Source organism: Tripterygium wilfordii, chromosome 18, assembly GCF_013401445.1.
Source record: "Tripterygium wilfordii isolate XIE 37 chromosome 18, ASM1340144v1, whole genome shotgun sequence".
NCBI classification, from domain to species: domain Eukaryota; kingdom Viridiplantae; phylum Streptophyta; class Magnoliopsida; order Celastrales; family Celastraceae; genus Tripterygium; species Tripterygium wilfordii.
In genome coordinates, this window is record NC_052249.1 from 10591450 (window position 1) to 10616783 (window position 25334).

The 25334-nt window shown below is 36.9% G+C and overlaps 5 protein-coding genes across 5 annotated transcripts; 2 read left to right on the forward strand and 3 right to left on the reverse strand.

Moving 5' to 3' along the window:
- Positions 1–26: 26 nt before the first annotated feature.
- On the reverse strand, positions 27–6619 carry LOC119983673 (pumilio homolog 23). The gene is made up of 10 exons (XM_038827368.1): positions 6280–6619; positions 5768–6131; positions 4108–4410; positions 3509–3673; positions 2868–3011; positions 2517–2636; positions 2191–2376; positions 1505–1653; positions 1164–1346; positions 27–828 (listed from the first exon to the last, which is right to left on the reverse strand). The coding sequence occupies exons 1-10, from the start codon at positions 6525–6527 to the stop codon at positions 369–371; spliced, it is 2322 nt and encodes a 773-aa protein (XP_038683296.1). The 5' UTR covers positions 6528–6619; the 3' UTR covers positions 27–368.
- A 4271-nt stretch (positions 6620–10890) lies between these two features.
- Positions 10891–14768, forward strand: LOC119983543 (pectinesterase-like). Its single transcript, XM_038827204.1, has 2 exons — positions 10891–12010; positions 13848–14768. Exons 1-2 carry the CDS (start codon positions 10963–10965, stop codon positions 14537–14539), a joined length of 1740 nt encoding a protein of 579 aa, XP_038683132.1. The 5' UTR covers positions 10891–10962; the 3' UTR covers positions 14540–14768.
- Positions 14769–16146: 1378 nt separating this feature from the next.
- Positions 16147–20994, reverse strand: LOC119983544 (proteasome subunit alpha type-5-like). Its single transcript, XM_038827205.1, has 9 exons — positions 20735–20994; positions 20537–20618; positions 18905–18985; positions 18684–18797; positions 18488–18589; positions 17932–17990; positions 16824–16926; positions 16564–16629; positions 16147–16455 (listed from the first exon to the last, which is right to left on the reverse strand). The coding sequence occupies exons 1-9, from the start codon at positions 20746–20748 to the stop codon at positions 16363–16365; spliced, it is 714 nt and encodes a 237-aa protein (XP_038683133.1). The 5' UTR covers positions 20749–20994; the 3' UTR covers positions 16147–16362.
- Positions 20995–21588: 594 nt separating this feature from the next.
- On the reverse strand, positions 21589–24612 carry LOC119984424 (ubiquitin fusion degradation protein 1 homolog). The gene is made up of 2 exons (XM_038828363.1): positions 24517–24612; positions 21589–22428 (listed from the first exon to the last, which is right to left on the reverse strand). The coding sequence occupies exon 2, from the start codon at positions 22351–22353 to the stop codon at positions 21700–21702; it is 654 nt and encodes a 217-aa protein (XP_038684291.1). The 5' UTR covers positions 22354–22428; positions 24517–24612; the 3' UTR covers positions 21589–21699.
- On the forward strand, positions 24264–25301 carry LOC119984425. Its single transcript, XM_038828365.1, has 3 exons — positions 24264–24704; positions 24802–24926; positions 25041–25301. Exons 1-3 carry the CDS (start codon positions 24549–24551, stop codon positions 25141–25143), a joined length of 384 nt encoding a protein of 127 aa, XP_038684293.1. The 5' UTR covers positions 24264–24548; the 3' UTR covers positions 25144–25301.
- Positions 25302–25334: the final 33 nt, after the last annotated feature.

A 25334-nucleotide genomic window follows, 5' to 3' on the forward strand; every position in this document is an offset into this window, starting at 1 on the left:
GTTTGCTAGTGTAGGATAGTTTTCACTTCAGAGACACATGTATAATGTATTCCTCTTTTGAATGAATTACAATCTCTTGCTTCATAAGGAAACACGAGTTCTGCTGTCAAATGTAAATATTCTCAGTTCTGCATTAAGCAGACGATAGTTTCCAGCAGTTTGTTTGCATAAACTCTGTCCTAAACAAAAAGTTGCATGAGAAATGTCTCAGCTCTCAACTCTAAAAGACCAACAAGAAGAAATAATAATGATAAAGGCAACAAACGGCAATTGTTTTACAACAGGAATAACTTATCTAGTGAAATTAGTCTCCGCAGCTTCATTCAGATGCTATAAGAAAGTGAGAAGCAGGTCACTCACTCATATCTTCATGCTTTCAGCTTTTTGTTTGAAGCTTTTTCCATGATATCATTTCTTTGTCGCTTTTTCCCCTTTTTGTCTGCTGATTTTGATGCACTCTGATTGTTGCCGATACACTCCACTGTTCTCCTTACGATGGCAGAACTCTCTGAACCACCATGATTCTTGTTCTTTCCCCCTTTCTTGCCTTTTTTGGCAAAATTTTCACCACGCTGTTCCACTTTTTCTCTTCGGCGCTTATGCCCTGACATGCTCAAAAAGGGTGCAGCAGAAGCCAGATGGTCATCAATCTCTTTTCTCATGTTCTTTATATCTTTCGGTTGAGCTGTTTGCTTTGAAACACTCACAAGGAATGTGTCATTTTCGGATGATTTGGTTTTACTAGAGCCAAACATGTCATAAAACTCTTTGTAAGCTGATTGTTTCGATGCTTGCTTTGACCTCCATTGATCAGGGTGGTAGGCAAACCTGTTGTGAAAATGCAAGGGGCAAGGGCAATAATAAAGTCAAGCAAATGTGTACATCGAACCACTGAATTTCCCTCTATAGTCTATAGAAGCCAAAAAAAACATTGTCACATGATTAGAGATGACACTTTACTTTCCTCTGTGGTAGCGTACATGAGTTCATTGTAGGGCTGCCAAAGTAGATGGGTGTTCAATGCTAATGCTATTGCCAACTAATTGAGATGGAAGCCAATACAATGCAAAATATCTGTATCTTATGAGGATGCATGCATAATTCAAGGTCAAAATGCAATAGAATCTCAATATTCCAAAGCAGGTAAACAGCAAAGAGCTCACCCATCAACATCCAATTTTCTCAGCAGATAAGGTCCCTGTTTTGTCTTGGCGAGATCGGTTTGCACAGGTAGCAATTCAGATACTATGGCCTCTCTCAACGACAGACTACCAGCAGTGAAGCACTTCTCAACAGTAAATGAACTTGGCGGGTGCAGTGCAAGCTCTCCAAAATGTCCCCGCAGCCTTCAAAGAAACCAAAAGAAATAAAATTACTAATAAAAAATTTTAGATACGGAAAACTTAATGTTCAATGTGTTCAGAACGACATCTGCATAATGTTTTCAAAAAAAGTGATCGTTAAGTAAGTGAACAGAAATATCAGAAAAAAGTTGCATACATACTTGATTACTAATCTGCGTTTCAGTTTTGCAGAGGCATTTGAGCATAGGAAAGCTTCAATTACACGGGCTCCTCCTGGATCTTTAGCGGCTTCAAGGGCCTGGTCTGCTTCCATGTATGCAATGCTTGTAATATAAGGCTGTATATATTCCTGCAAAATAAATATGCAAAAGTTGGTATACCAACTTTAAGGGGGGGTGGGGGGGGGCCGGGGGGGGGGGTGGAGAAAGGAATGGAACCAAACAGATCAAGGACACAAAAGAATCCAGAATTTCCAGGGCAAATTGACTTAAGCCTGAACCCCATTTCCAGTAACATACTTCAGCAGCAAATTACCCCCTCCTCATCTTAATATCTACAAAAGATATTGAGATGATAGTCCTCTTTTCTCTCTTTTATTTCCATCATCTGATATTTGTAATGCATCTTGTATTATAATTTTTACATAAATTGCTACCTTACTACCAAGCTATTATGTTCAATAACAATAGATATTCATGTTTTTAAAGACCATTTTGTAGCCAGACCATTAGAAAGTGACAATGCACTAAATTTACAAGGCAAAGCAGGAATGAGTTGCAATACACAATTATGCTCAATCCCATGATCAACATCTACGGCGTGGATTAGGGGAGAAAAGAGAAGAGGGAGAGGGGAGAAGCCTCTTATTTCAAGGAAAGGAACATACACTTTGATATTTGAAAATGGCCTGGAGGATTAGAGAACCCACAACATGCATCTTAGAACCGCTTTCCCATTTCCAATTCGACTTGTCCACACAGAAAAAGTAGCTCTCAAGAAACAATAATCGAGGAACAATGCAACTTGGAGAGTCATTTGTCGAACATACGGCAGAAGCAAGGGCTTGACAACACTACCAAAGGAGGGATAAATGACCTTGTAAGAATAAATATACTATAAATCTCTGCAACAATGATATATTTTAGAATTCCAAACATATTATATTGAAGAGGAAAAATCATGCATGAAAAAAATAACATGGGAATTGTAAACCTTATGTTCATGAGTATGAAGCCTTTGACTTGAAGCAATAAGAGAAGCAACAACTCCTGATCTTCCCATTTCCAGAAGAGCCCTAAATTTCTGGCCAAGCTCCTCCCAGATCAACTCCATCTAGCATACAAGATGAACAATATACTTCATGAACATTGAAATATGATTACTTGTATCAACTTAAAATTTCATACTTCAAAACTACAGTAGATCAATGTAATACACAAGAGTGAATAAATGTAAATAGCTTACTAAAAATTTAGGCACTAACCATATCGGCAGGGAGATAATTCAAGATTTATTAAACATTTAAAGGAGCAACAATGGAATGCACAAATACGGATTACATACTTGATATTGAGATCTTGCATGAGAAATCAATGCTTGAACAACAAAATTCCCACATTGATGTGACGAAATTTTGAACAAGGAATTCCTGAAAACTTTAGTAAACAATTCATCATACAGGCTTCCAGGAGCTACTTCTATGATGACCTGTGAAAGGTGCAGAAATTAAACCAAAACAAACTGTTTTTAGAAATGCATTATCCAAGTGAGAAAGCATGACACCCCCAAATGACATGATTACAGAATATCAAACAAAAGAATGCACAATCAAACAGATGCACTTTATGCTATTGCATTTCCAGCCACTTATGCCAATTTTACAACAGGAATGGGTGATTAAATTATTTAAAAAAAAAAAAAAGAGGTACCAAAAGAGGAGAGATGAAAAGTTGATTCAATTGCGATGGAGACGGGATTTTCACCGGATAAAGAGTTACTAGGACAAAAAGGTTAAGTATCCTATAGATTGAACTTCAAATTGGCCATCACCAGGCTGAAAATAAAAATTGGTTTTGATAATGTCATAAAATAGCACTCATAAACTAATAATAAGTAAATGCCAGAAAATGAAATCCACCATATCCCAAAAAAAAGGTTATAAGAAAATTAAAAACAGAATTCAGCCTCAGCATTAGGATGTTCACCTCCATCAAATGGCTATATGCAGTTTCTTTCATCATTTCAATAATGTCACGCACTGCAGTCATTTCTATGAAGTTTTCCCCAGCATTTTCCTTGTCGCAACCAAGCAGTTTAAGAATTATTTTCAACAAATCTTCATCCTGTCCAGCCAACAATTTCAAAGCTGTCTGCAAAGAACATTAGTGAATGAGCATTTTGAGAATTCATCATTCAAAACCATTACATAATCAGGAAATGCAAACAAGTTCCCCTAGATTGAAGAGGAAATTCCAGTTATTAGCAATGCACTCGTGAATCTTTTATTAAAATGGCTCCAATTGATCTTCCATGAAAAGAAAGAAGTGATAACTCTTCTCTGAATTCTGGAAAAAAGGAATAATCTGATGATTGAGCACAAAATGCATAATAAATTCTAAGCCACAGAACATTTATTGGGCCATGAAGTGAAATTCCACAAATCTATCCTGATTTAGGTATTCTCACTTCAAAGTTTTAAAATAAAAAATGGTTTCTCGATCCTCATGTCAGAACATACAATATTATGATAGTCCAACCTCGCTAATTAAGCATGGCATCATAAGAAAAGTAATAAAATACATGCCTGCAAAACCAAACTTCCATATTGATCAACTTGAAGGATAATTATATCTTGTCTGGTACCATTTAACAACCCTGATACAAGAAAGTTCATTAAACCTGGAAACCCCTGCTGGGTATTCTGAGTATCAAACCCATCCAATCGAGATTCTTTTAAATTTAATCGCTCAGCTAAAACTGTCGATGTCCTAATGCCATGAAACTCCGAAGAATCTAATGGCACCCCCTTGCACACACACAAAAGCCTCCGAAGAACATGAGATCCATGGCAATTACACATCACCTCGACTGGATTGACTATAAGCACCTGACAAAAATCAATGAACTTTATTAGGAGATATATTTAACAATAAAGCATTCAAACATTAATCAGAACGGCATTGATGAACGGCATTCATTAGTCAACCTAGAAGCCATATGGCTTTGGGGTTTGGAAGAGCATTTGCAATGGCTGTAATAAGTAGTATCATTATGTTTCTTTCAAGGTGGGTGATGGGAAGAAGGTTTATTTTTTTGGGATGATAATTGGGCGGGCTGGTAATTCTACTCTAACATCCCAATCCCAAAACTCCCTAGGATTGCATTTCAACAAGAGAACTAAAGTGAAAGACTTTCATTGTCAACAAGGAAATCAGTCTTGGGATAAAAGATTCCATAGAAATGCCTTGTAGTGGGAAACATACATTCTCTTGAGATTTTGAAAGCTCGACGACAGAACCAATGTAAATTCTCGAATAAAATACTGCATTATGTACAAGCTTCCCAGAAAAAAGGCTGTTTGAAGTTGAAGCCCCATTATGGTATGCTCTAGGAGGATTTTGAAGTCACTGGATGAAATTCTTGCAGAGACGCATTTGGAAACAAAACTCACCTCCAAAAGTTACTTCTTTTGTATGGGAAGCATCTTGGGAGAAGAAACCAAGTATTCATAGGTTACATAAACGACGTGGTGTTCAGTAAATAAATGCTTTCTGGGTGAGTAAGAGGAGAATTTCACCAACCACAGTCTCCTCCATTGGATTTGGTCAAGTTATATTGGGATGTTGTCTACATGCTGTGGGGTATTTCATGAGTACAATTGGAACATTTGAAAAGAAATTAAAAAGCTTGGCACCCTTTCTACTTCAACAATGAACAATGGAAGAACCTTGAATTAATTTTTTGCCAGCATGAAGGAGAACCTGACTAGAGAGGGAAGAGCTTTTTCACGCTGGAGAGGTTCATATAGACAGGATTATTGACTCGTGGTTAAACATCATATGTAATTGATTTTATGCAAACTTATTATGGGCATCTATGGATACTCCTTTAACTATGCTTGATATTTCATCTCCCACTTCATGAATTCGGGTGGCACCGTGGCAGTGGCACAGCTTTTGTGTCTTAATAGCAATGTTATGTTTGAAACATAAATTCATAATCAGAAACATTCAATGAGACCGTGCAATAATCATCTACGAAAAATACATGTACATAATATTCGCAAGCAACTAGAGCATTATGGTAACCTTCTACTCTTCTGAGTGTTCAACAGGAATGGTGAGGAGCTTGACCACATGATCTAGTGGTGCTCCAAAGATCCTTACGTAACTAGTAACATAGAAGCTAGTGGTGCACGAACAAAAACCCCATCTGATTAAAAGAAGACATCAAATTTATCATACCTTGCATATCATATTCAAAGTATCCTCAACAAGAGAATAGACATCTTGGTCCTGAGCATGTCTAGCTAGCGCCTTGAGTGCTGTCTCAGCTACATGAGAACCAGACCTATCCATTGCAATATATGGAAAGGCCTTAGTAGAGCTACGAAGAAAACCACAAAGATGGTCCACATCACAGCCTTCAAGGAGGGTTTGCAGATTGTGGCTGAGAATGTAATCAGTCGCAAGTTCCAATTCTTTCCCTCTAGCCTCCTCCAACGCATTTCCACATATTACAGATTTCTCCTCCATGTCAACTCCATTGCTTTCAAAAAGATTTATAATCTCTGTGAAATACTTTGCTGTTTCAGGATCAACCTGTTTCCTACATAATTTTCCTTTTTAAGTCATAAAACATGCCTCTACCGTTCACAATATAAAACCCTGACTAAATATCATCAAGACATGAATTGAGCACAGACTTCCATCAAAAAACAAATAAGAAATCAATTTGACCGAGTGAGAAATCGTACCGAACGACCAATTCCTGCGGCTCCGGTGGATTGTGACGCTTTGAGGACTTTGGTGCCCTCGCAGCCCCTTTGTTCGACTTATAACCGTCGAAGCTCGAATTTGGTTTCTCGGCCTTTCTGCTCATGGCCTTCTTCCTTCTACCATGTTTATGCAAATTTTCAGTCTCCCCCATCACGCTTTGTTCAACTGAACTGAAACTCCGGTGGTGAGTTCTGTATGGTAAAGCCTTCAACCCAATCGACACCATGTACTCCTCAGTCCCGAGTCCTCAACAACCACCCTCTCCTACAAGTAAACCTAGGAAATAGCGGAAGGAAGAAAAAGCGGCCGGTCGGTCTAGTACCAGTGTCGCTAACTTCGTTGAAGATTGCAATTAAGTCCTCAAGTCTTAAAAAATCGAAATTGGCGCCCCATCCTTAGTTAATTGTATGAAATTAATCCCCCCTGATTTAAAACGGAATATTTTCAGCCCAAAGGCCTTAAGCGGTCCAGTTGGCTATCACATGCGCGAGTCCATCCAATCAAACGGATGGGCCGAGGATGGCATCAGAGGCCCAAGTAATATTTGGATTGAAAATTATTGAGGGCCTTTCCATTTGGACAGTAAAATGGGCCTATGGTAGAGCTAGCTCGGTCCATCCATCTGCAACAACAATACGGAGTCGATCGAGACTTGACGCTATAAATGTTCATGACTTGCATGGCAATAATATTAATCATGATTCTTTAATAAATTGTACTAATTATGAAAAATATATATCCAATGAATTGTGTGATGCGCGGTATGTCAAATATTCCACGTGGTTTGGATAAGAGTTTATAAAGGAAATCTACATCCCTATCCATGAAGAGGCTTTTCTCTTAGGCCTAAGTATCGTTAAGTGATACGGCTCATGAAGAACAAAGTTGTGCAGTCCGATATATCCACGGGAATTGATAAACCTATGGATGAAGGTACAAAGTCCCCAGGGGGTAGAGATAATATTCAGGCCCAAGTTCGATTCTAGCGGGTTGTATTCAAACATGCATTTTTTGGTTTTTTATTTGCCTTTTTTTTTCCTTCATTTACGATATATTCTTTTTTTTTTATTTGTCTAATATATATTTTTTTATTTTATTTCAACTCTTTATAGTATTTTATTAATTTATTGTGTATCATGAAACAAAAGTTATTGGCCACAGATTTAGTCGGGAAAATATTACTCATTAATTCATGAGAAACATTACTCATTACTCATTGAAATGACTATAACTAAGACCAAATAATATTTACCGTACTAAATTTTAACAAATGACAATAAATAGCTTATAAAAAAATCCCGGTGCCGTTACTTCCAAACCCCACAACACATCCCCCTCATTTCGAATCCTGACTACGTCCCTGGTAAACCCAAAGTGGAGAATACATTTAATGTGATTTTCAACGGAATTTGAAAATGCTCAACAATACCATGTGCTTATCAAACTATCTTAATTCTTAAACCACCACGAGAGACGCGTAAGAGGAAGGAAATAAGGTACCTATATGTTGAAATGGTGAGGTGATGATGACAATACAGTATAGGTTGTGATCGATAGAAAGCGAGATTAGCGGCCTAGATTTACATATATGATTATGATCTTTAGTCTTTACAGTTTTCAAGCAGCCCCAACCAATTATTGATGCTTTTAGGCTTTTTTTTTTTTTTTTTTTTCCGGCAAACAAAGGATTACAACTGATTAAGATGAATCTCAAAATTATGATCAAGAGGATCAAAACCATTATACAACTAAAACTGAAGTTCTCGGAATATGTGATTAGGAATGCCATCAAATAAAGCTCTGATAACGGTCCATTTGGCATGAGAGTCCGCCCAGGTTCTATTTTTAAAAAATGGGGGACATTTTTCATTAATTTAGTTTTGGTCATGGAAGGACATGCACAGACAAAGAGAGATACGGTGGGTGTACAATAGGGGGAGGGGTTGAGTCATCAATTTTGACTTGATCAGCTTTTGTTATCCAACCAAAATGGTGCCAGCTGCAGAGGGGGCTGCGCTTGAAAATTCAGCGCTATTGTACTCTTTGTCGGTTTCTGGTCTTGGTGCCAATTTCACACGCGTGCCAATTTCATCTGTACACTCAACAACCACTTGTGAGTTTTCTTTTTTCCCCTTAACAAAGTTAATTATGATATTTGGACAAATGCTAGATACACTAAAATATAACAAAATCTGAAAAGTCATATAAATCTACCCAATCATTAAAATAATCATTGATTAAAAAATATATGTAGAATTCATTTCACATCCATTCTTTAATGGGATCTTTAGAGGGTCTAAGACATTATCCTAAAAAACAAAATCAAGCAAAGTACCTTATAAATTTGTATTTTTTAACATCTGATGTGAATTTAAACTCGAACCATCAAATGGTCTGCACAAAAAATTTTCAATTGATAATAAGATAAGTTGAACCAAAATCCATGACCACAATAACATTACTCTCAGTAGGAATTTAAATAAGAACTTTTCGAGAGTATACGATTTGACCCAAAATAATTTACCAGCAGGATGTCTTTTCGTGTTGAACTCTCCATAACCAAATCCTTTAAAGTCGAGTCGAGTTGGAGAATAAAATTTTAAATGGTCGAGTTAGATTTTTCTTTTTTCTCAAAGTAATATCCAAGAAGTCAGAAAAGAAAAAAGAGCGGGGAAAAAAGAAAAAAGCATAGTTGAAATCTTTATATATATATATATATATATATATATATATATATATATTAGTGAAATGACTAGTGAGATCCATTATTTTGGGCTCCATATATTTCAAATTAATGGTGTAAACATAAACCCTTACATTATACATTTATTATGAAAATTCATATATATATATATATATATATATATATATATATATATATATATAAGGGGGATATTCTGAGCATACCATCGAACAAATTAAATTGTGATTATCTTTAAATTATTAAATTTCTTCAATCATTCGAAACCATCTTCCACTGCCATGCCCCATATACATACAATCATCAACGGAACATTCACATCTCCTACCATGTGCGAGCAGACGCAAAATGACCAAAAAGAAAAGAAAAGCATAGAATATACAGAAAAAACAAATATTGAGCCATTTTGTCAATAATACACAATTAAATTCAAATAATTAAAATAAAAAATATTTATCAATTATGCCTTCCGGGCTTCCACAATTATCCAGAAAGCAACACACCCAAGTCACTAATAGAGTGGTAAAATTAATACATATCATCATAGTGATCAGGGTTCGAATCTCTCTCCCATTTTTTTTAAAAGATAATCCGAAAAGCATGGTTCTTATGCAAATTAAAGTTCCATTTGAGTTTTGACCCAAACAAAAAAAAAATCATTGGTCTAAGGATTTTATTGGCCGACACTTGAAGCTTTAAACATTAATACTTATTGTCTTGATTAGGGTTAATAATAGTTTTATATACATGAGGAGCCAAAAATAGCTAATTAAATCACAAGTTGTCTTATAAATATGCCTTTTGCTCCAACATGATCTGGCATAAATTTAGCAAATGAAGAAAAAAAAAATCCATCAACCATCTAATTTTATCATTAGTTTTATCAAAGAATAGCATCATGCGTGTGTGAGCTAAAAGGTGCAAGCATGCCTATAAACCTTTGTTCTTATCCTCCCAATGAAAGTTCTCCTAATGCTACTTTGGCATCTCAATGTCTCATTAAATATATATATATGTTATCTTTATTGCTGACAACTTTTACTACCCATCAAACAAGCAATACTGAGATTCCTAAACATTTTCAAAACAAAAATGCCTGTAAAATGACAGAAAAAATAGAGCTAAACTGTTAAACTAAACATGTTGGTCCAAAACCTGCCATAATAAATTGGTATTGATGAGAATAAAGTGCCCAATTGGGCCATAAACAAAAACATGGGTTTGAGTAGTCACGGTCAAACTTTGAGAGTGTAACCACGGGCAGAGTGAAGAAATTACTTTCTTATACAAATATAAGATGAATAAAATAAACCTGGAAAATATTACTTACAGCTCACACCCCACATAATTTAGTGGGATAATTAAAAAGTATATATATTATATATATATATTTCTCAAAATAGAAAAACAAGCATCTACATTCTACAATTATGTGCAAAAAGACAGACATCCTCTCTCCTTTGTTCTGCTAACAACTTTCTGCCACTAGCAATTGCAACTTGCCCAGTGATTATTTTGCAATCATGCATAATCATTAACTTTAAAAATAAATAATATTGAGCAGCCACATAATATAACAACCACGTAGCAATAATTATCTCTTTAGGCCTTCCGTTCTTTCAGTTCGGGAGTTCAAACCAATTGAAAGTATTTTTATGAGATTTTTTCAAACCAATCGAGATTATTTCCATGAGATTTTTTGATTTTGTGAGTTTTAGACTTTAGTTTAGTCTTACCCATCGTCAATGTGGTGCAGGTGGTTCGAGGGGTCGAGATTTATGACTACTCAGTTATCCATGGATATAATATATAATGATAAATAATAAAATTCCAAATATACTTGTAACTATCTTATGATAAATACCTTGTACCCCCTCCACTCAATCCTCCACATCCCTCCCTTCCCTCTTCTTCTTCTTCTTCTTCAGTTCTTCTAGCCCACTCACATTGTACTGACAGAATGAAAGAGGGCCTAACCGAAGTATCTGGATCCCGAACCAGAATGTCCAAGAAACTCTTCTTGGCCATTTTTGGATCTCTCTTAATTGCGGCGACAATAATTGGCATTGTTGTCGGTGTAAATTCACGCCAAAACGACAATGCTGAAATGTCCTCTGCCTCCCACGCCGTACTGAAATCCGCTTGTAGCAGCACAAGGTTCCCGGATTTGTGCTTCTCAGCTCTCGCAACAGTCTCCGGCGCCACAACCAACTTAGCGTCGCAGAAGGACGTGATCGAGAAGTCACTGAACCTCACAATCACTGCAGTTGAGCACAACTACTTGGGAATTGCAAAGGTGATGAGGAAGAGAAAGGGCCTGACGAAGCGGGAAAAGACCGCGCTCAACGATTGTCTGGAGACGATCGACGAGACACTGGACGAGTTACACGAGGTCGTTGAGGACCTCCACAAGTATCCTAACAAGAAATCGTTATCACAACACGCTGACGATTTGAAGACTCTGCTTAGCGCCGCGATAACCAATCAGGAGACGTGCTTGGACGGGTTCTCACACGATGACGCGGACAAGCGCGTGCGAGAGACGCTCTTGGATGGCCAGGTTCACGTGGAGAAGATGTGCAGCAACGTACTGGCGATGATCAAGAACATGACCGATACCGATATTGCTAACGAGATGCTGAAGACGAAAAACAGGAAGTTACTGGAGGAGGAGAAAGAAGAAAGTGTGGACGGGATTGTGTGGCCGGAGTGGTTGTCGGCGGGGGACAGGAGGTTGTTGCAGTCGTCATCGGTAACGCCGGATACAGTGGTGGCAGCGGATGGGAGCGGGAATCACAGGACAGTGTCGGCCGCAGTGGCGGCGGCGCCTAGTAAGAGCAGTAAAAGATATGTGATTAGAATTAAAGCTGGTGTTTATAGAGAAAATGTTGATATTCCGAAGGGTAAGACCAACATTATGTTCTTGGGAGATGGAAGGAAGACCACCATCATCACTGCAAGTCGGAATGTCGTCGACGGAAGCACAACGTTTCACTCTGCCACTGTTGGTAAGTTCCCATTCTCTGTTTCATTTTTTTTTCCAGTTTTTCCGTTTTAATTTAAAAACTAGTAAAATCTTAGGTAATTTGATTACGACAATGCTAGATATTCCCAAAAATCCTTCAAATTTATGTGATATTAAAATAGTCATTGATTAAAAACACATATATAGGGTCCATTTCACATCCAACCCTCCACATTAAATGAGGGTCTTTTGGGGATATTTTTTGGGATCTCAAGCATTATCCATTTGATTAAACTGTAGGGAGTTAACCATATATGACTGTGTCTTAGATAGTTTCTCATTATTAGAAATAATTAAACAAAAAGGGTAAAATCAAGTGACTTGGTAGGAAGTTTGATTAAATTCGCTGCCTTTGATAGCTTATTTGTTGTCAAAATAACTTAGTTTATAAGTTGTGAAAAATAAACTATCAAGTGATTGATGAAACATAATTGACGTTTGTTTATAAGTTGTGCAAAAATCTTTTTAAGTTTAATTTTAAAAAAATAAAATTAGAAATAAATAAGTGTATAAATAATTGTAATTTCTTATTTTATGATTTTTTTGTAAATGCTTATTTTTACTATAATATTTTTATTTAATTTAATTTTAAGTTCAAATTTACAAATTACAAGATATTTTTATATAAATAAGATTTTAAAAAATCAAAGAAAAAAAATCTTAGGATTTAGAGTTTAAGAAAATAATCAACGACACAAAAACAAACTAACAAAATCTTTAAAATAAACTTTAATTTAAAGCTTATTAATTTATAAAAGACAATGTTAAAGATCCCAAAATATGATCCCTAAAAGTCCCTCAAATCTATGTGACATTAAAATAATCCTTGATTAAAAACACATTTCACATTCGTAGAGCCCACTTCACATTCGACATTTCACATTAAATGAGAGTCTTTTGGGATCACTTTTTGAGAGTATAAAGTATTATCCATTTATAAATTAGTTTATCTACGATATTTGATAAAACGTTTGCCCCGCTTATAAACTACCAAAAACTGGTCCAAACAAGCTACATTATCTATTACAGAGACTCTTGGTTGTCCTGAAATTATATTGGACCATTGAGAATATGCCATATTCTGGCAATCTCTTTCTAGAACCATGCCATGTGGCCTGTAAGCTAGCTTTGTTTGGAGATGGCATTAGCTGCTACCCCCTTTATAATCTCCCGGGGCCCAAGACTATGACAAGTTTAAGAAGAGAACCATGACTCTCTCTCTGGCATAAATTAAAGTAGATTATCACGTAGTCTTTAAATTTCAAAATCAAATACCCAACCACAACCACAACCACAACCACAACTACAGGTACAGCCATAAACACTGTGATAAATTTGCTGTAATACTTTATTTGGAATCACATGGGTTCTGTCCCGTAAGGTCAAGTTATTTGTACAAAAGGAAAAAGTAAGGTCTAATCTAATTAACGAATCAACTAACCTTTTTTATGGTTGGGGGCCACATCATACCAGGGTGTTGTCGCTTTTAATCCCTATCCCCTTATCTGGTTGAGTAGCTGTACTCGACCCAGCTGGGTCGTACAACAAGTGTCTCCCGTGTGGATGTGTTTAATGTCCGAGTTTAAGTTCATATAAGATATTCAAAGAGTAAACTTGTATATAGTGTCGTTCTCAATCATCAAAAAAAGTGTACAACGATTGAATCTCTAACCGTAATTTTAGGTCTTGATTATTGAATGTGTATTTGTCCGTAGCATTGGATCTTGATGATGTATTTTTTTTAAAAAAAATTGAATTTTGAGGACCACGTTATAGTACTCATTATGAAAGATTATTTAAAATGCATTATTAATTTTCAGCTGCGGTGGGAGCAAATTTCCTGGCACGCGATATAACATTCCAAAACACTGCGGGACCATCGAAGCACCAAGCCGTTGCGCTCCGCGTGGGGTCAGACCTCTCCGCATTCTACCAATGCGATATGATTGCCTACCAAGACACGCTCTACGTCCACTCCAATCGTCAATTCTACATCAACTGCTACGTAGCAGGCACTGTCGACTTCATCTTCGGCAACGCCGCCGCAGTCCTCCAAGACTGCGATATCCACGCCCGAAGACCCAACAGTGGCCAGAAAAACATGGTCACTGCCCAAGGCAGGACTGACCCAAATCAGAACACTGGAATTGTCATCCAGAAATCCAGAATTGGTGCCACCTCGGACTTGAAACCTGTCCAGAGCAGCTTCCCCACTTTCCTGGGCAGGCCGTGGAAGGAATATTCGAGGACAGTTGTGATGCAAAGTGTGATCAGTGATGTGATTGATCCTGCTGGGTGGCATATATGGGATGGTAATTTTGCTTTGAGCACATTGTATTACGGTGAGTATCAGAACACTGGAGCAGGTGCTGGGACATCGAAGAGGGTTACGTGGAAGGGGTATAGGGTGATTACAAGTGCAACCGAGGCTCAAGGTTTCACTCCTGGGAGGTTCATTGCTGGTGGTAGTTGGTTGCCCTCTACTGGGTTTCCATACTCTCTTGGTCTGTAGCCTGAAGGTGGGTTAGTTAATGATCTAGCGACCACCATTAGTAATCATAGCGTGTAGCCATTTGTCCTTTTATGTGATGATTTGATGAGTTTTCTTGTCCGGGAATTGATGGGTTTGGTTCTCGATTAAATGAATAAGAGTTGTATGGTTTGTAATGTTAACATTGATCGAGCGAATTATTTATTATATACGTAAATAAAATATTCGCCATCAAATTGAATACACTAAAGCCCTAAAGTTTGTGGTTTGGACTTATTTTAGCACAACTTACTAGGAAATAAAGAAGTTAAAAGCAAAAAAGCATTTATAGGTAGATGAGTTAATTGGGATAAATTTTTTCTCGAGATTCAAGTTTAATAACTGACTTTGACAGTTAATAATTTATCAAAATACTTCCGAGTAATTAAAGAGAAAAATGTAAAGCAAAAGGCAAAGGACCAGTAGTAGCTGGACCTAGAAATGGTCCATCCATCCACAGGGGTCCATAGAGACAGCACCCATCGTCATTACTTCAACAATACGACGAAATGTTAGTTTCAAGTTCTTTTTATCTTCCTTAGATTTAGGCTTTTTTGTCCGAATTGACCTGGTCAACATTAAATACTTCCGAGTAATTAAAGAGAAAAATGTAAAGCAAAAGGCAAAGGACCAGTAGTAGCTGGACCTAGAAATGGTCCATCCATCCACAGGGGTCCATAGAGACAGCACCCATCGTCATTACTTCAACAATACGACGAAATGTTAGTTTCAAGTTCTTTTTATCTTCCTTAGATTTAGGCTTTTTTGTCCGAATTGACCTGGTCAACATTAGGCCGGTTAATGGGCCATATAACTAAAAGACCAGTAGAGTCTAGTCCACGGCCCACCCAAACTTACTAGGCTGGTCTACAATCCTCAACATGCATGGTTGTGACTTGAGAGCCCAATCGAATAAAGTGTTCATGATAAAATATTGATTTAGCAGAATGTATCCAAAAAAGGGACTTTTTTGAAACGAGAAATTCAAACTGATCATCAGAATGATACACACCATCTTTATCACTCCAACTAATGATTCGAGTGCGCAAAAACAGTGACTTGTGTTCCCTTCACACCCACACCAAATATTTTGATGCATATATCATATTAATGAGGTAACTCTCATGAATCATCATAGATATTCGTACCAAGGAATAATAAACAAATTAGGCAGTCAAATGCTCTTCATTTTTGCAAAAATCATTAATAATCTTCATATAACGTATAGCTAATTTCATGCATAATCTGCTAAATTTAGAAGCACTGAAATTTGATTGATAGGCAAAGCAATCTGTGATTCCATGGTAACAGGAAGCAAATAAACAGTGCAACAACAGTTAAAAAGGCAGTAGCACATGAAGGCAGGCAAACTATCCTGGCCAATTATTACTCAGGCGGGAAGAAACATTAATGAGAAAGCAACATCAGCTGTTTATCAGAGACCTACCTCACCAGGACGAAATTGCAAGCGCTTAAGCAGGGACCTGTTGCCCACTTCCTTCCTGCATAACAACTATTTCCAGGCAAACAAATATTGGACAAAGATTTAACATTTGAGTAGGACAAGCATGTCATATCAAATCGCCACCTGCGTATTCATCATGGTCATTTGCAATTGTCTCCTGAAAATTTTAGGTTTTCATTAAGCTTAATCCATGTCCCAGTTGTACAGCTCAAACTAACAAGTGCATTTTAGGCACACAAACAAAATGGGAATGGCCAGTCTAAGATCAAATTTAAACAGAAAAACACAACAATTCTCGCAAACATACAGATGAGAAAGCAGGCATTCATGAGATGTGCTCTCATAGACGACTAATGACTGCCTCCACCTCAGAAGGGGTATATAGGTGGTATGTTGGAGACACCTTTGCAATATCGACATTGTTTGGAGTTACCTGAGATCAACAGCATAGATCAAACAATTTGACCAAAAAAAAAAAAAACTTGAATGCCAAACACTGTACAGAAAATATGAAGGTCTGTATTACACTAGTCAGGCTTACCTTCTCTTCCATAACTTGCTTCAGAATAGACAGAGCAATTGTCTCAGCTTCTTGAAGAGTTAGCTCCTGTGAACAATAACCAAATGAGTTTCAATCATTTGTTTGTATAGTCAATGAGTTAAGAGAAACATGTATCCTGGCATGGGTGGCCGATATAAGACTACAGAAGATATAGTGGCAAAGTGAGCAGCATACAGTTCAAGCTACTAACAACCAAGAAACTTTAATGATATCCACATACAGTCACAAAGCAATAATACCTTGTTATACTGCTCTTGCAGAGAGCTGTCAGCACCTTCTGAACCAGAACCAATAGCCTTAGCATTGCATTGCCAAAAAGTGCCAGATGGATCTGTATAGTACCTGAAATGCAGAAGCTTCCGATCAGTAACCAAATCAGGTAAAATCATCAGCTTATGTAATATATTGACACCAACAATGAATCACTAAATTTACAACTACCCTTACAAGAGCAATTGCTTCAAGGAACCACATTATTGAACATTTCCTCGGGGAACTTTAATCCTCCTTAACTGATTCCTTCTAATAGAATGTAAAGGGCAGGTCCCGAAGTAGTTAAGCTACATTCATATTCACTGCAGGCCTAACATTTGTAGAACCTATGAAAGTTAACAAATGGGAGGAATATAAACAGTGATCTAGCAACAATATTAAGGTAAGTGTAAAGCCATTTAGCAGCCCTAGACTCTCATTTCGTCTTTCTAGTTGATGTCATCACGGTAACATTTTGAATTTGAAATATTCATTGTGTTGGGATGATAAGGGCATAGAAGGCCAAATCATCACACGGTGCCAGAAAATAATGCATATATGTGTGCCTACCATAAGATTAGCATGGATCAGTTTACTAAAGTTGTTGCAACTGCAATGCCATGGGAACATTGATACAGTGTCATTAGACTAACCAAATATAATTCATGAAACACTAATTAGGAAATCCCACGTACCACCACCTCAGTAGCAAGCCAAAAAGAACATTATATTCATTGGGGAAAAAGAGCCTTAAATCCCTCTTACGACATGAAGGTTATCTTCTCAAGGGCATCCAAGCAGCAAACAAACGATACCTCTCTTCAAGGACATCAAGAAGATCTACTATTTTTACATAATGTCAACAATTCACAGGTACCACCCAGTATCTTGTATATACTGTTCAAAAACCCGCCTCGATCCCCGCCCAGAAAACAAAAGGACAAAAAAGAGAAGAAATAAAAAGAAAAAAAATTCCAACAAGCAGCTGAGATCACCTCTTTGAAAAGGTTACAAAAACCTAACTTTATTCATATCAACATCATAACACTTGCAACCAAGCAGAGTGAAAAATTATATGCATTAACTGATACTTACAAGCTGGGGCCATTTTCATCATGACCAGCAATCAGTAGAGATACCCCAAAGGGTCGAGACTGCACAGGGAAAAAGACAAGATGCCATTAGTTACACAAAATGATGTGGAAGCTAAAGGATGGTCAACCCGAGGGCTTAATTCAGAATAGTCAATTTATGTTCGTTTGGGTATTTTGGTATTTCAATTTTATTACGTTTTTGGGTTAATTTGGGCTTTTACTAGAAAAAGCCTTAGCATCCAAGAATGCCTGAAGGCAGCTAGTATGAAATAACTGCAAACAATAATTTCATTATGGGTTAATATTGTTTTTAGTTCAAATTAATGCATCGAAATGTGTTGTGCATCGAAAATAAAATATGTGCTCCACATGGATCAAAGAAAAAGAACATGGCAAATGACATAAAGTCTCACACATCATGGGGGGAGCTACGAATAGGCTGTAGTAGACATTTCCCAGTTACTAATGAAAGATCAACACACTTTTTTTGATGTAAAATCATTCATAGACATCACAGCAAAGAAATGAAAACAATTTGTAGAGGAGATAGTTAATACCATAGATTCTTCATCACCCTCACCAAATCGCAGGGCGAGATCACAGAGTGCTTGTGTTGTGGACTCTACAGTCATCGGTTCACCATATGAGAATCTATGGTTCTGCACAAATGACTCGTACCAGTAAGGAAGAATGTTTCACTAACAGTAAAGCATAATGAAGAAAACAAAGAGAATAACCACACTAACAAAATACCTGAGTTTCAACTCGTGCATGCTCAACAAGTGTACGGGCATCAGCAATCAATCCACTCATAGCACATCCAATATGCTCATCAATTTCCATAATTTTTTCTACACTGCTTGGCTCCTGAAATAAAATACGCAAGAAAAGATGACATTGTGAATTCAAGATTCTGTACACTTCAAACATCTGATCAACAAGTAAACTAAAACCATGGAGGAAAGTATACAGACCAGCAGTGGTGAAGTGATACGCTTCTCGACTGCAAGAACCACACCTTCTTTTGTTTTCAATCCAATAGCAGTTGAACCCAGCTGCAATCAAATTGAAAACCACATACATTTTCAGCCAATAAACTACGTACTTGACCTGAGTTAAAAACTTACAAGAATTTTAGGTAAAGGCTTTGGTTGTCCAAGATAAAAGGAGAAAAATAATAAACAATTTTGATGTTACACATAACTGTCTCCAGCAGCTTATTAGAAAGGAAAAAAAAGCCTTAAACCTTGAATGAGGAGAGAATATATTCAGTTATCCTATTTAAGATTCTTAGCCAATAGGATATTGGCATATTGCTCATTCGTTTGACTGCCTTGTATGGTAAACTTGGTAACCAAAATAATCATTTTAGGTTGAACAATTCTCAGCCCTAAAATACATACAAAATTCATAACAATCATTTTCTTTTTCCCTTCAGTATTAATAGAGTTCAAAAAGTACGCTGACAACACACAATATAAAAGCAGGTTAGCTTCATCAGCTTCAAGATGAAAATAAGTTGCATTCCGATTGTTCTGAGCTATGGTTTCAAAAAGAAGGAAAATATTAATAAGTTATACTTAACAAATATGTCATAACAGTTTTAATCGGTAACATGCCCAAAAAGCACCCTTAAGTGATCCCAGATAGATAAGGTGCAACATACTACCAGTACTATGACCATTGGGAGAAGTATATAAATATTGTGTATCAATAAAGGCTCTTCGTTCATTCTCAGCAATCAAAATAAGCACATGAATGACCTTAAGATGCCAAGGCAAATAAGAAAGTGTTCCTACAGCCCATGGACACATTATTGCATGGTAGTTCTCAAACCCATGGCTTATGGTGCATCTGGTATCCTGGTATTGAAACTTGGTCAGCTCCGAATTTATATAATTTCATTCCAGTAGCAGAGTTTCTAAACTGAAGCAGATATCTAATGAAATTCAACCATCTTTAACTACACACACATTTTAAATTCAAATAATAATGAAAAATTTAGGATATGAAGGCAGCAATTGTCAAGTCATGTCTCTGGGTTTATCAGCTTATTCAGGTAAAGCTTAAATGCTTTTATTGAGTGACATACTAGAAATTTACTGGGTGTTCGAGTATCATGTATATTGCTCAATAAAGCATCTAAGCCTTAAATCAGTTTGAGAAAGTGTTAATACACTAGCGTCATTGTAAACAACAAAACTTCAGTCACGAAAGTGTTAATGAAGCTTCTACACCTTTAAGTAATTATGCTTTCCAAGATGTAAGAAAAAACCTTCACACATTGAACCATGTGGTAAAAACATTTTCAAACTAGGACCACTACAAGTCTACAACTACTCTTGTACAATTAACACCCTACAAAACCCTTCTATGCAATCAAAGTTAAGTTTGAGTAACTAATGCCAAGTTAAGTTGACAGCTTTCACACAGTGAAAACACCACTTGTGTCTAACTAAACTTGAATCATTACCCAGAAAGTGATTTTTCCTCTAACACCTCAATATCCTATTTTATGGGTATTGAAACTATACTTAGCCAGAGAAAACAGAAAAGTCGATAATTTCCGAGGAAACAAACGAAACCAGGGTTTTAGTTGGGCTTACCTTGATAGCTTCAATGGCATATTCAACCTGAAACAATCTACCTTCTGGAGAGAAGGTGTTGACTCCTCTATCATACTCGGTCCTTGAATCAGAACACCCAAAAAATATCAACTCACTCAGTAAAACGAGAAAATATTACAGTAACAACGCATTCAACAAATATCAAAGAACGAAACCCAAAAACCACAATCGATTCACCTTGTGAGAAACATTTTTCAATTCGATCCAGATCCAGATCCCAAGCTCAAAAACCTCTTTACGCCGAGAGAAACAATGTCTCGTATTTGCTTTTCGTTTGGGTTTTCAAGGGCTCTTCTTGAGAAACAAGTCAAGCAGTGGCGGATACTGTTTGGATCGCAATTCGGGTATCCGGGCGAAACGGGTAATGTTAATATGGGCCGTACATGAGCTTAATTGCAAATTTCAATCCTCGGGCCATTTGACAGAGCGGATTTGGACTGGTTAAATGGAATCTGGATCTTTAGTCCAATAAGAGCCCATGCTCCATTTTAATAGGGTAGCTTTAGTCACACCTTGATTTTTTTCTAAAGACACCCCGTCAATTGATTTTTACAAGGAGTGATCAACTTAAATTGGGGTGTCTTTAGAAAAAAACTAAGGTGCGACTAAAGCTACCCATTTTAATATGGACCTTTTGTAGCTCTTGATGTGTGGTCCATGCCTTAGGAGCTGTAAAATGCCAAGTCAACCTATGATATAGGAGTTTCACAATTCGTTTAAAATTGAAGAGTATACAATCTATGGTTTAGGAGGTGTGACCTTCCTTTTTTTTTTCCTATTTTAAAAATTTTCGGACTTTTTCATCACCACTTGTTCATTAGATGTGAATTATAAACTCTAAGAAATTGCGGAGTCTCCAAATCCATAAACGAATTGCTTAAAATTAAATTTGAGCTGCCCAAGAATAGTTTCTCTAAATTTTTGGTTGAATACATTAAAATTGCTCAATTGGATTTCACTCTTTTGTTTAGAGGAGAGGGTTCGTTCGGTAGTGCAACTCTACCACTGAGCCACATGTTCACACGCGACAATTAGCTTAAATCGATTCATTATTAACATGAGGTCAAATACATGATATTGTTGTTAATCAAGAAGATAATGCATAGAAGAAATAATGTGACTAGACAAGAAATCAAACATGATCAGTTAAGTTTGTAGCTTCTTCCTGTAAAGGCTTGGAACTTTTCTTCTCCATTGTTAGCCGATTTTGCTTCTTCCTTCCCTGCAACAACATTGGAATTGAACACAAGTTTCCTCGACATAGGTACCTTCAGATTGGATTGATCAGTGCTACTTTTATTCATCACATTATTTGCTTCAACAATCTGGTCATCACTCTCATTCTTGATGATTGAACAAGAACCATCCAAACGCCTTGCTATGCCAGTGAATGCTTTGAACTTATTCTCCTCTAATCCCTTCTTCTTCTTCACATCCTCCTCCTCATCATCATCTTCTCTTTTCACCGGCTTTTCGGGTTCCTTGTAATCCAAGGGAGGAGCAAAATCAACCTCACAATCAGTCTCAATCACACAAATCGCGCTCGACGGCTTAGTTTCAACCACATCAATCTGATACTTATGATTATTATACAGAATCATGACTGTATCACCAGTAGTCAAACAAGAGAAGCTCCTTAATGTCGTCTCCAACACAGATTTAGGGTTTGTGAGGTTAATGAAATCAGTACTATGTGGTTGTAACTTCATGTATGTTCCTTTCCTGACGCTAACATTCTTGACCACCACAGTCTCTCCTTCGAGGAGTTTCATGTTCCGCATCATCCAATCAGGCATCAAGACAAAACCCTCCTGAGAAGTGAATTCTAGGACTCCACAGTGGGAGATTTGTCCGGTCGAAGGGTTCTGTAACTGGAACAACATAGGATAATCAACCATCATGGTTATAAGACAACTGAGGGCTGAAGATGGAAGAAGGATTTTGTCACCGATTTCATGACCAGATTTGGAACATCGGTAGGTTTGTTGGAATGAATTGTGCATGGACATGGTCGCAGTTTTGAGTTGAAGAATGGAGAAGGATTTTGGAGGAAACAAGAAACTTAGGCTGACGAAAAACAGGGTGTTGGAAGTAATACTAATACTGTGTGTGTGTGTGTGTCTATATATATATATATATGCGAAAGAGAAGCAAACCTAAGTCACACTGGTTTAGGAGTAGGAAATCCTAATCCTACAAGAATTTAAAGATCAAATAGCTTAAAACTGAAATTTTCACAAAAAAAAATAAAATCCGGGCCCATTTCACACACTAGAAATAAATGGGCCAACGGTCCAATAAGAGCCCATTGTCCAGTTTGATAAGTGACTTTTTCGAGCTCTCACCAAATGGCCCACGGGCGAAGCCCAGGCCCAACTTATATGGGCCCAAGCCAGATCTGCATTGTCATTTTCGTCCCAAGTCTGGCCCGATGCCGACTCCTACGCCATGCATTTTGTGCAAAACTGCAGAGTAAAAAACACTTGTGATAGTGAATACAAAACTTAAACACGACCAATTCAATTAGCTAACTATTCGTGTATTTCTGTCCACGGTGCAGAGTTCGAATATTGCAGATATTGTATTTGTGTATATTAGTGAATGTGGTGTTGTTTTTGATTGCGTGTGAGTTCTATGTGTCATAAACAAATACAAAACGTAAAAGCAACAAAATCTTGCGTCTTAGGAAGGCTTTTTGCACACTCAAGAGCTGGTAAAACTAGTACCTTAAAATAATTTGTGGCCTTAATGCATTGACTAGTTATGAGCCACAACATTAAGTATAGTTATATAAGCATCATCACTATACTTATGAGCCACACTATTGGCAATCCACTTGACTTTCTTTTTGTTTTGAAAGGCCCATAGGCCACACAAACGTTAAACCATGCCCCTCGAGGGGTATGAAGGTCACCACAACTGATGAAAAACTACCCAAATCTCAACCCCTTAGTGAGAATGAAACCTTGGACCTCAAAAGTAAATAAAAACAGGTAAAAATAAGTAATTGGGTTGTGTATATTTCAAACTCAGAATCATAGTGTGATTGAAAAATATTGTTCTTCTATAATATATAGGGGGTAAAGGCTAACAAAACACTATTCCGTCTGAATGGCCGAATTTGTCCAATCGAATTAAACCAATTTTAAACATAAATTATATGTTCAAAATATGGGTCCCAAGTACAAATTTTTTGTCTGATTTAAAACTGAGTTCGGCTCCAAACATAGAGATCTTGTCTTGTTTACTTGTCCGGACGCTAACTCGGATTAGGTTATTGTCCGAATTTAAACCAATCCAGGTTTAGTCAATTAAGTACGTTCCAAATCCAATCCGGATTAAGGTCCAGACATGTAAATATTTCATAAGCACGTGATGTTATTTGATCCGGAACCGATTTTTTTTTGTCACCCCTATATATATATGTATAATTGATATGATTGACAGGATAACTCTACCAGAAATAGACACATATTGCTGCCACTAAAAAAGGTCCAATAAAGCTTATACCTAAGCTACTTGAATCAATGATGTATTGTTTGATAAGAAAGCACTGAAATTTAGTTGAAAAGTGATGCTTGCAAGCTCAAATGTTCATTCTAAAAAAAAATCTCAAAACAGATGCAATGCAAAAAAATGTGTATAAGCATTGTGATCAGGGGGTTATACTGTTACAGTGAAATTGTGAATAGATCCACCCACCAATTGTCACAAAAGGTGGTGACAACCAACAAATGTGACTTGAAAACAGGTTCAAGATAAGCAAGACTGGGTCCACCTATATATTCCTATACTTATATGATAATGTACATCGACAAGACCCTTATCAATAATTGAATTTAATATCCCAAATTTAACACTCCTAATTTCAACTTATTAGAAAGAACTTATTGGCACTATCATTATTATATTCCTGCATAGTTACAGCTTTAAAATAAGAACAAACTTTATTCCCATACCTTCTTCTTCTTCTTGTTGGGTTTTCATTTCAATGGCTGTAATATGCTTTTCTTCTCCTAACATTCTTGCTCAAAAGTCTGGTCCAGTTGTCAAGCCTGCATACAAAACTATGATGCTTAAGCAAGGTCAGGTTCCACTGAAGAAAGTACCCAAAATTCTGGTCAGATCATCATCCTTCACAAACAAGGTCAGTGCATCTTTGTTGTTCTTTCTGTTCTACTAATTCAATAACACATAGATGATTCTTGTTTTCTTGTTTATCGAATCAATTTGTGTATACACAGGTCTTTGAGGATCGATCGGAGGGTATAATCTGTTACAGAGATAATAATGGGGAGATAGTTTGTGAAGGGTATGATGAGGGTCCTCGTTCTCCCCAACAGATTTCAAGAACAGTGCACCATTTAAGGTAAATCTCTTCTAACATAAGTAAAATATGCATCATAATATAATCAAGTTCAAAGAATTATAACTCCAAGCTTATAAGTTGTAACCTGTGCGGCTATTCTTTGACTGACTCCAGAGAAGCTGAGATCATCAATCTACTTCAAGAAAGATGGTATCAATTAATGAATGGTGGGGATTCAGCATTACTTACTAGTATTGATGATCTGCACATTCAATAGAACTTCAAGTTGAATGGCTTCAACAAGCTCTGGTAACCAATGCCTAAAACTTGCCAATTCTGGCAGTGTATGAAATAATTTTCAGCAGTACCTGAAACTGAAACAGTTCTAGTCATAGAATGTAAATAATAAGCATGACAGCACTTTAATTTCGTTTCTATTTTCTCTTACCTTTCTACACCATCAATGAA